This window comes from Anopheles bellator, chromosome 2 (assembly GCF_943735745.2).
Source record: "Anopheles bellator chromosome 2, idAnoBellAS_SP24_06.2, whole genome shotgun sequence".
In the NCBI taxonomy this organism is placed as follows: Eukaryota; Metazoa; Arthropoda; class Insecta; order Diptera; family Culicidae; genus Anopheles; species Anopheles bellator.
In genome coordinates this window covers 18,790,325-18,798,519 of record NC_071286.1, presented here as the reverse complement: position 1 = coordinate 18,798,519, position 8,195 = coordinate 18,790,325, and the positions used below count along the sequence as shown (strand labels likewise).

General features: G+C 45.8%; 1 protein-coding gene across 5 annotated transcripts in view; it reads right to left on the bottom strand.

Moving 5' to 3' along the window:
* Window positions 1-680: 680 nt before the first annotated feature.
* The window catches only part of LOC131211593 (complexin), a 156,884-nt gene continuing 149,369 nt past the window's right edge, over window positions 681-8,195 (bottom strand). For 4 of the 5 annotated variants that reach the window (XM_058205129.1, XM_058205130.1, XM_058205134.1 and 1 more), the window contains one exon: window positions 5,300-7,825. In XM_058205129.1, the coding sequence (XP_058061112.1) occupies window positions 7,752-7,825 (74 nt within the window). In that variant the 3' untranslated portion in view covers window positions 5,300-7,751. The other variant, XM_058205133.1, reaches the window with a different exon arrangement.

The following is an 8,195-nucleotide window of genomic DNA, read 5'->3' as shown; positions in this document are numbered from 1 at the left end:
TTTAACTTAGAGTAGCAATAGCACGGAAATGGAGAGAATCGACACCAAAAAGAGGTGAAGAAATATGTTTATACACAAATACACAAACACAAAGCATAGCAAACAGGTAACACTCAGTTGAATATAAACCACTTTTTATTAGCAGATACAAGCCGAAATGTTTCATTTATCACGGACAACATCCAGCTAACACAGAGCACGAGCCAAGCTGAGAAGCTTTCGGATGCGCGCTACTTACCTTCGTTGCTGATTTCCCGTTACGGAAATCACATTTGCAAACACTGGAGACACTGGCAAAGAAACGTGGTCAACACGCGATTAACAACTGTCAAAATTGACACCGAGTTGACGAAAGCGGAGCAAATCAAAGAAGGCGACCAGCACGACAACGATGAAGGCAACATGAAACAATGACGAACCAAACAAACCAATGACATACAGAAGAAAAAAACGCACACAGATCCGACAATGACTAAACACCGAATAAACAGATATACACAAATGGACACCAAACGGCACACGGAAGAGAAACACACGACATCAATGAACAGCACACGCAACAACACACGCAGTAACGAACAGATTTTTGGTTGTTTTGTATTATTCTGTTGCCGTTGTTTCCTTTTCCTTTGGTATGCCTCGCCCTTCTGGGCCGTTCATTGCCATACTCCTATCCGGATCTTCGCTAGAGCCACACATCCGACATACGGCATGTTCCCGTGTTGCGCCATTTTCCACCAATCTTAGGCACTGCTGTTCGGCCGTGAATGGAAGCGTGAGCGTTTCGAGATTTTCTCTTTATTTCATTTATATATCCTTTTGGCCGGCCCTCTGGTGTGTTCCCTGACTGACTCCGGCTCGGTGAGCACTACGCATGACATGAGTATTATAGTTGGTATGTATAGCAATCGTCGCCCTCCAAGCGCTAGGCTGCGGTTTAATGTTTCTTTTTTGGACTAATACGTAGTATGCAGTAAGTGTTTGCAGTGTTGATAGTAGGTTATACAATACGTTGAAAAGGGTATGCGCTGGCCGTCAGCGAGCGTGCACTCCAGCTTTAAAGTGTATAGTGTTAGTAGTGAGGCTAACAATTCGATAGTTGAGTCGGGCACAGTAGACATGCGTTGGAGGTGGTGAAAACGGTTCAGTACATGCTTATAGTTCCGCCTATGGCCAACTTATTCCACTAGGCAAATGCGTTAGTACGAGCGAGTTAAGCGCGAATGGGGGATGTTGCGATGCAAACAATACTATCTCGTTTTGAAACCAAAACCTGTTGGCCAGACTCCCTATCGCTACAGTGCATTACTATGAACGAAACCTGCACCTTACGTGATAGATTGAAGCAAGTGGCACACTGCGGTGCACTATGATAGAGTAGGCTACGTTTCTTTAACAGCAAAACCGATTCCATTCCTGCCGCTGAACCACTCCCTGTGCCGATGTTCTCGATTTGACTTCCTTCATTTGACGACATTTTTCTGTTAACCCGCCTCATTTTGCTTCTCTTATTGCTTTCACGCTCGAGCTAGGTTGACTAATTATGGTTAGTTTTACTTCTACGACTTGTTTTGGTTCTACTGTTTGAAACTCGAATCATCTTTACATCATTCTACAGGGCACCGAACGCAAACGGGTTCTACATAAACAAGGGGGTTTTGAGTAGGGCTTCAAACTACGATAACAGTGTTACTTCACCTTCCTGCTTTCCCTGAACAAAACATTAATTTGAATGCTTCAAACTAACAACTAATACACAACAAACAAGAGAGAGAGTGGTCCAGAGGAGAAGTTAACTGAAACTGCCAGCCGAAACATTGCCGACTTCTCACGGTGTGTTCGCTATTGTTTCGCTCTAAGCGTTCTTTAATACGTGTATATACTCATGCCCACTGTGGCATGTTTTATTTTTTGCTTAAACTTTCTTACTCTCGTTTTCGCATAGTAATTGACATGTATATTGGTTTTCTTTTATTACCTCACTTCACTCTTGTGTAGCATTTGTCTTTCAATCGTTTAATATTGTTCTTTCTTTAAAAAGTCTTTATGTTTTTGCAGAAAACGGAACCTAAATTGCCTTTGTTTGCCCTTTGTCTTTGCTCGTTTCGTCTATGGTTTCTTATACGACGGAACGACGCGATCGGTCCGGGTGTCGGGGCTTTGTATCCCGGGGGAGGCGTTTGATGTATGTGTTTGTGCAGCGGTATCGATCGGCGAATGTGGTTCATCCTTACCGTGTGTGTTTTGAAGCGAACCAAAAAGAAATGGACAGCAACTCGGGACCTCTAAAAGTAGGACACCTCCGCAAGAGCGTGTCCCGGTGTCCCGGGCGAAGAAGTAGTGAGAAGCTGAAGGATGAAGCGTTTTAATAGTGTAACGGATTGGAGGCGCAAACACAATGAGACACGAATGCAGAAAAGAAAACGAAAGCTGAGTGAAGCTGCGTGAAGCGAAAGGAAAAAAAAATCGAAGGAAAGATTGAAAGCACGACAGGTTTCAACAGGGTCTCCCGTGTTTTTGGTTTTATTCCTCCATTTTCCATCTCAGTTTTTCAATGTGTAACGTTTTTTTTCTTCATTTTATTTAAACCGTTTCATTTCAACAATTATAAACAAACGATGCCTAGTGCCTGTTGGTGGTGGTGGTTGTTGTTGTGGCTGTGGTGGTGTAGTTGTATCGGTAGTAGTAATAGAAGTATTAGTATTGGTGGTGGTGGTGATGATGCTGTTGTCTGAAATGCGCTGCTGGCTGTGATGTGTACGTGGTACGTTTTAATGGTTTCCTGCTTCGATTTGGTCTACTTGTTGTTCGTTTCGACTACCGGTTCCATTTTGGTTTGTTTTTGGTCTATTGCATCACTCCAGCAATTTCGCTTATCATGTGTTTTGTTTTCTAATTTTCTGTCCTGTGGCGTGTTGTTCTGTTTGCTCTTGTGTTCAATGGTCGTGTGCCTTTGCCAAGACTGCAGTGACTGAAGCGTGAGAAACGGCTGGTCGCCGCACGGGGAAGCTGCTTCCGCTAGTGGCCAGTGGCGCGCGCTAGACAGAGTAAAGCTACGTGATTTGCTCCTACATGAGAATTTAAATGCATGACCCTAGGCGGACGGTCGCTAAACTGCCCGGTTTTGTTCTACTCGCACACGCACAGAGTGTCTTTGACTTGCAGATAGTACTGTTAAATATGTTCATATATGTATTTTCATATATAAATATGTAGATATATACGTTTTTTTTTTCGTTTTCAATATTCAAAGAGAGCTCAAGGAAATGCAAAGGAGAGAATAGAGCGAGAAGTAGCGCTGAGCTAGTTCTAAGGACGAGCTGGTTATGTGTCTGTATGGCGCGTGTGGCAGATGCTGATAGTGTCCTGTGGCGGGCTAACGGCGTACTTACGGCGGTGGTGTGTCTGTGTGGTCTGTTGTTTTGCTGGTGGAACAGAACAGAAGGGCCCAAACAACAACGGTATTCACCAACCAAGTCGCAGGTCGCAGCAGAAAAACAACACGAAAGAGCGCGCGTGGGAACACGTGCGGATTCCCGGCGGATACTCCCGGGAACGGGACCAACCCCTCGGTTTGATTTTGGTCGTTTATTTGACTGTCGGCTTTCGCGGTATCCCTGTCGTTGTTACACCATTTTTTCGACAGTGTTGTTCGCTACACCTTGCCATGTGTGTTGTTCGTGGGTTTTGTTCTTTCATTTTCCGCTCTTGTTGTTTCTTTCGTTTGCGCAAACTTTACTCATGTCGTTTGTTCTGCCGTTTTTTACTGGTTCCCTCGCGACCCGTGGTTCGTTTAGAAGATTAGAGAACAGATTGGAGCAGAAGAAAGAGAGACGCTCAATTCGCGAACGATTGCGTTGAATGTTGTATTTCTGTTGTATTGTGTACGTGTGTATGTGTGTCTGGTGAGGGGTGTATGTGTGAGAGTTAGAGTGGGAGGTGTAACATCAATCCGCAATATGAGCTATGCATTTTTGCATTTTTAACAACACTGCCTAGATTATTGGCTTTTAATACATCGCACGCACACGCTCTTAATAATGCTGCCGCGTACTACGGTTTTCCTCGCCCACTGGGTGGCCACTTCCTGTGTGGTTGTTGTCTATTGCTTTACGCGCGCCGGGCTCGTGTCTCTTTATTCATTTATATTGTTGCATCTTGCATGGTTGCATTTATATCTATAATACATTCACTACTAGCACACACACACGACATCAATGAGCGACGGTAGGTACACATACAGGGTCAGGCCAGAGGGGGGCTGTGCCACAGTGGCAAACAACGGGGGAAACAATGGGAGCGGGTTGAGTGAGCGAGAAAGGTAAACGAAGGGACAGCGGCCACGCATACACTGTGAGGCGGCGGAAACGGAAACGTATAAACCTAGGCTAGTGTGTGTGGGTGTGTCGTGTTGTGTGTTTGCGTTGTGTGGCATTTTGTTTACACCTCCCCCATCCGTTGCTCGATAAACATATACAGGTTATAGGCATCCAGAATTCGATTCTTGGGGTGCTTCGCTTATGTGTTACTGGATAACGCTTCTGCTTGTTTTTATTGCTCTTTTACACATTTATTGTATCAACTATCAACGAACGAATGAACGAAGAAAAACAACGATCGAACCAACCAACGACATACAATTGCATCAGTGATCAGCGGAAAGGAAAAGAACCGGGCTAGGGAATGCAGAGCAGAGCTCGCCCGCCTGCCCGCTGAGAACTTCCCGGAGCAGGAAGCACGTGGAAGGGAAAGGAAAGCAGCGCTCTAGAGGCGCCCGAACGAGTGGCTGGCAGTTGTAGTGTTGAAGTGGTTCATGTTCAGGACAGTTAGGAAGCGCCAAAAAGTAACAGTTAACAGCTGGAGCGACAGACAGAGTGAGTGACAGTGAAGAAAGAGCGCAGCCAATCGAGTGACAGGGTAAGCTCTCTACTATTCGTCTTTAACAATAGAACCGACACCAAAACAACGCTTTTCTTCTTCTGCTGCTTCGTCTTCTTTTGTTCATATAATTATCACTCGTTCGTGCGGGCTTCACACATTTTTTTTGTTTCAATGTTTGTTTGTTTGCTTGGGTCTATCCTTCCATGGGGCAGGATAGAGGGGCTCATATTCATATTCTCTTCGGAAGTGCACTTGAAGATACTGCAATTCGATGTTTGTTTTGTCTTCTCATTTGGCTTGCAACGGGCATGCAACAATGGTTACCCGGTTAGCGAAGCGTTTCGTAACCGATCCGTCAACACTAAGTGTGAGCGATAGAAGGCAGAGCAATAGAGCAATAGGAGGAAACTAAAGAGAGAGCAAGAAACAGTGAGTGTACACGGCAAAACACAGCAACACCAAAAACCATCGACAGCAATAGGAAGTGATTAGAATTGAATGCTTAACATAAAACTAGGGCATAAGGAAGAAGGAAAGCGCGCGTGAGATTCAAGAGAGACTACGTACGGAAAAGCTGGATCGGATCGCCATTAGCGTCCACTCGCTCTCCGCATTACCGAACGGAAACGGAAACCGTGCCGAATGTACGCCGTTAAGTATATAGACTGAGCAAACAATTGAGGCCCGATTTGTTCCTCCATCAACGGCCCGGTCCGAAGGAACGGGTTCGCCTGCGCCGCTTTAGCAAAATTTTATGGTACATTCCAATTTTCCACCGTTTCACTGTGTGTCTGCGTGTATGTGTGTCTGTTTCCCTCTCCGTGTACGTGTGTGTGTGTGTGTGTGAGTGTTTGTTTACGTAAAACTGTGATTACCATTGTTTTTAACTCTTGTTTATGAGATCGTCAATTTTGGGTTGCCGGAATCATTGGTTGCCTTACTATTAATCGTTCCCGCGGAGAGCCTTTCATTAACCACCCTTGTTTTGCTTTGTTTCAATTTGGGGCTTTTTTGCATTCCTCCTCCACTCTCCATTTGTTTTAAACTTTAACGAATTTCAAGCTAGTTGTTAATCATAATAATATGCTAAACTTTCTTGTTGTTGTTGTTCCTTTTCTACTTAAATATCTTTTTCTTGTGTATGCTGGTCATCTAAATGTACAGGTTCGACTCGTTACTTGTTCGCTACGTCTGCTGCTCTCCGTTCGCTCGGTTTTGCTAGTGTTTTGTTTGTGTGTTGTATGTTTTGCTAGTCGTTGTGAAAATGGCTATGCATTTGGTTTTGTTTCATCGTTTCACTGTTCACTCTGTTAGATAATCTGTGTTGGGTCTCAATTTTGTGTAACTGCCTAATTTCCGGGGCTACGGCGCTTCGCTAGAGTTTAAAACATTTTCGCTTCGCCTACGGTTTACACTGATCCGCATCAACTGAGCAAACGGGCAAGGGTGTGTTTAAAAGAGGATAACCTTTTTGCTAACACGAAACACTACTACCACCCTGGGCCCTTGCGGTTGGTGGGTTTCGTGTAACGGGTGACGGGTCTAGGGGGTCATGACGATCTTTATCACAAAACTCCCTAGCCCTCGCCTGTGATCGGCTGGTAACGGAGAAAAAGGGAACTGCCCTCCGGAGACGGAGTGTCGGAGAGCAACGGTGGAGCACGAGAGCGCGTTCCGAAACCAGCAGCAGCAACGCACTGAAACCGATCGCTGGTAGTGGCCGTCTTGGCGAACCCCTCCGAAACAAACTCGTTTTGGTCGCCCTGACTGACTGAAAGATTTGGATCTTTAACTTCTCCATAAAATAAACGACACGTTTCACGCTCAACAACAACGAAAACGCTAAACGTAAACAGAGTTCACACCCAGTCCTGCGTGTGTGGTGGTGTCGTTAACGAGCTTTTCCCTAGTTCTCGTGTTTTAGTTTGTCTTATTTCCGGTTTCCGGTTTCTCGGCCCTTTTTGTTTTCGCCCATCGCACGTTCTGCTTCATGTATAATATTATCGGGGAATTTCTTTGTTGGTTTCCTCATTTTTTTCTTCTATGTTTCGTTTGCTTGTTTGTTTTTGAGATTAATCACAATTTTTGCTTACTTGTTGCCTGATGTAATTTTTTTTAAATTTCTTACTTTAATGCGCTTTGCCGCTTTGCTCTGAACTCTTTGCTGCCGTTGCTGCTACTTCCTTCCTTTTTCCATGTTTCTTCGGTGCGTTCCGCAAAGAGCTCCTAATATTTTTAACAATTTTTGGAATATTTTCATTATTACTCTCGGCCCTCACTCGGCTATTCACAACTACTAGGTGGTGGTGGTGGTGGTGGTGATGTTGTTTGATGGTGTGCACTCCACACTCCGGCAGCCTGTCCCCGGTCCGTGGCGGCTGCTGGTGTGCATCGTCTCTTCGTGTGTGACCTCTTGTGATGGTGAGCGATGTATGCTGTATGTTGGGGTCTGTGTGGGTGGCGGTGTGTCTGTGTGTCGGGTGGCTTCGACTCCCTCGGCTGCCGGAACTGCTGGCTGCGCTGAACTTGGTCGGCCGTCGGTCGCTGGCACTGGCTTGCTGGCTGGGTCCTTAACACTGGCGCTGCTGCTGCTAATCATGTCGCGGCGTCGTTGCGGATTTCTCGGAATCGGAGTTTTCTTTCGTACCCAAGTCCTACGAGGTCCCAGGACCGTTCAGCAGCAGCAGCTCCGTAGTGTATCGCTTCGCCAGTTCACCGATCCGAGCTCAGCCGACGCCACGGCCCAACTGTGATCGCTGCCGGCCGTGCCATGGGAGGTGAAGAACGCACCACCGTTGCCGTCTGTATTGTTTGGTTGTCAAATATTGTTGAATACTTGGTTGGTAGAGTACGCACGACGCCATGCACAATCACTGCAGGGAGCACTTGCCCTCGATTTGCGTTTTGATCTCGTTCACCTGCGTCTCTATGGAGTTTTTCAACTCTGCGCCGTCGCCGTCGTCATCATCGAGGTTGTTATTGTTGGTACGCGATGGTGGTGGTTAGTGGTGTTAGTAGGGATGATTGCGAGTGACCAAAAAGAGAAATCAGAACAGGAACTTTCGTTAGAACTACTGCCGCGTTCGAGGGCCTGGCCCAGCCCAGCGCCCAGCGCACGTAACGATTAAAGAAAAGGGTGCGCTTCAATCGCTGTAGAAGGCGCAAAATACGTTTACAGTTGGTCGGTAAGTTTGGAATGGAAACACAAGCTGATCGGATGCGGTGAGCAGCCAGCATAATATATGTTGGTTTAAGATTGAGTTTTTGGTTTGGTGGAAGAACTTTAGACGTAAAACAACTAGACAGAGATAGAT